Genomic DNA, 2234 nt, shown 5'->3' on the forward strand with positions numbered 1-2234 from the left:
CCTATCCCCTGTGTGTTTCTCACCTGTGTCTCTCACCTGTGTCTCTCACCTGTGTCTCTCACCTGTGTCTCTTACGTGTGTCTCTCACCTGTGTCTCTTACGTGTGTCTCTCACCTGTGTCTCTTACGTGTGTGACCTCCACCTGTGTCTCTCACCTGTCCTGTAACTCCCCCTGTCCCCCTCTGCAGGTGCTTCACTGCACGGGTCACCTGAAGATCTACACCAGCGTTCCTCCTCGTGTTCTGTGTGGCTTCGCTGAGCCCCCGCTCACCTGTGCCGTCCTGATGTGTGAACCCATCGCTCACCCCTCCAACATCGACACGCCGCTGGACAGCAAGACCTTCCTGAGCCGACACAGCATGGACATGAAGTTCACCTACTGCGACGACAGGTGAGAACACACACACACACACACACACACACACACACACACACACACACACACACACACACACACACACACACACACACACACACACACACACACACACACACTGATTGGAGTTACACAAGCACATGCTCGCAGACCTGTAATCTTATCGAATTGCTCATGCAGGACAAAGGTTTCTTTAGAGGAGTGTGTGTGTGTGTGTGTGTGTGTGTGTGTGTGTGTGTGTGTGTGTATTGTGTGCACGTATTGCGTGCACACTCCTGCACGTAGCGCTCTGTAAACAAGGACCCCATTTTGTTGTTTTCCTCCTTATTGATACGACTCGATGGCTGCCCAAATCTTCTGACCAATTACGCAAATGAGTTTTAATTGTGGGCGGATCAGCGGGGAGTAAGACTCATTAGAGACGAGAGCGAGGGTTTCCTCATGTTGGCAGGGCAGCGGCTCGAGAAAGGGAACGAGGGGAGGAAACAAGGAGAGGAAGGAAGGTTATGTGCACCCCTGTCTATAATAGTTCATTATCCAACAAAAAAACGAGCATTTTAAGAGGCCGTATTCTGCTTTTTGGTGGTTTTCCTCTCTCGTAGTGTGTTCTATAGGTTTTAGTGCATGTAAATGGTCTGCAGAGGCTAAAATCTCAAAGTTCAGTAACACGATGACATCACAACGGAAGACTGGCGCTGCTATTGGCTGACACATGTACGTGATAGGCTAAGGGGGCGGGACATCTCTAAGCGGTTGACCAATCATTCAACAGAGGCCGTTTAAAGGATTCAATGGGCCATAAAGACAGAATTACAAAACCCTGACAGTGGCGTTAAATTATTCTGTTAAATATAAACGTGAGCTAAACAGCTTTTCTTTATTTTTCCCTTAATTATATGTCCCATGTTCTCAACCGTTCCAATTTTTTATTCTGGGATCTCTTTTGTTTTCTCTGCCCTCGCTCCACTCTGCTTCTGCCAGTGTTATGGAATCTGAGAGTCTCTCTGAAACTCAAAGACTCTTTATTGGCATGAACATAATAAATCACAGTATTGCCAAAGCACAATGCACAAGGGGGGTAGTAACAGTTTGAAAAAAGAAAGCAAAACATAATCCAACAATAGTGGCACACACACACGTTGCCAAAGAGCCAAATGAAATCACATTCCAGCCCCTTGTATTCAGCCTCTCTCCTCTTTAAAGCCTTGTGATGTGGGGTCACTTCCTGTTGTTGGTTTGATTGAGTTCTCACAGCTCAGTTTGTTGTGAAGAGACTTTCCTTTTGAGAGTGGATAAAAAAATCCAAGTGGTGTTAGGTTAACGTGACATGAAACTAAGAAGGGGTTTATTTCCATACTGCAGCTGAAACATCTAACGTAGACCAAACAACCTGAATTATTAAAGAGGTAGTTTGGGTTTTATTTTCTTTCCTGTAATGTTTTCTATAGGTTTGTGTGCAAACGCTAAAATGTGCTGCATCACAGGAAGTATGAGAAAAGAGCTTTTTGAACATTACATACTGATATACACCTGAACATCAGCTGGAGAGGACTCTTTAAAGTAGAGACACTACATACTGATATACACCTGAACATCAGCAGGAGAGGACTCTTTAAAGTAGAGACACTACATACTGATATACACCTGAACATCAGCAGGAGAGGACTCTTTAAAGTAGAGACACTACATACTGATATACACCTGAACATCAGCAGGAGAGGACTCTTTAAAGTAGAGACACTACATACTGATATACACCTGAACATCAGCAGGAGAGGACTCTTTAAAGTAGAGACACTACATACTGATATACACCTGAACATCAGCAGGAGAGGACTCTTTAAAGTAGAGACACTAC

The 2234-nt window shown here is 44.9% G+C and overlaps 1 protein-coding gene across 1 annotated transcript; it reads left to right on the top strand.

Moving 5' to 3' along the window:
- Window positions 1-122: 122 nt before the first annotated feature.
- On the top strand, window positions 123-391 carry LOC104960889 (hypoxia-inducible factor 1-alpha-like; the record flags this gene model as incomplete). The annotated part of the gene is made up of 1 exon (XM_010789062.1): window positions 123-391. A coding segment is annotated over one exon (269 nt), but the record flags the coding sequence as incomplete, so codon positions are not given.
- Between the last annotated feature and the right edge of the window lie 1843 nt (window positions 392-2234).

Source organism: Notothenia coriiceps, unplaced genomic scaffold (genome assembly GCF_000735185.1).
Source record: "Notothenia coriiceps isolate Sejong01 unplaced genomic scaffold, NC01 NC01_scaffold00032511, whole genome shotgun sequence".
Classification (NCBI taxonomy): Eukaryota; Metazoa; Chordata; class Actinopteri; order Perciformes; family Nototheniidae; genus Notothenia; species Notothenia coriiceps.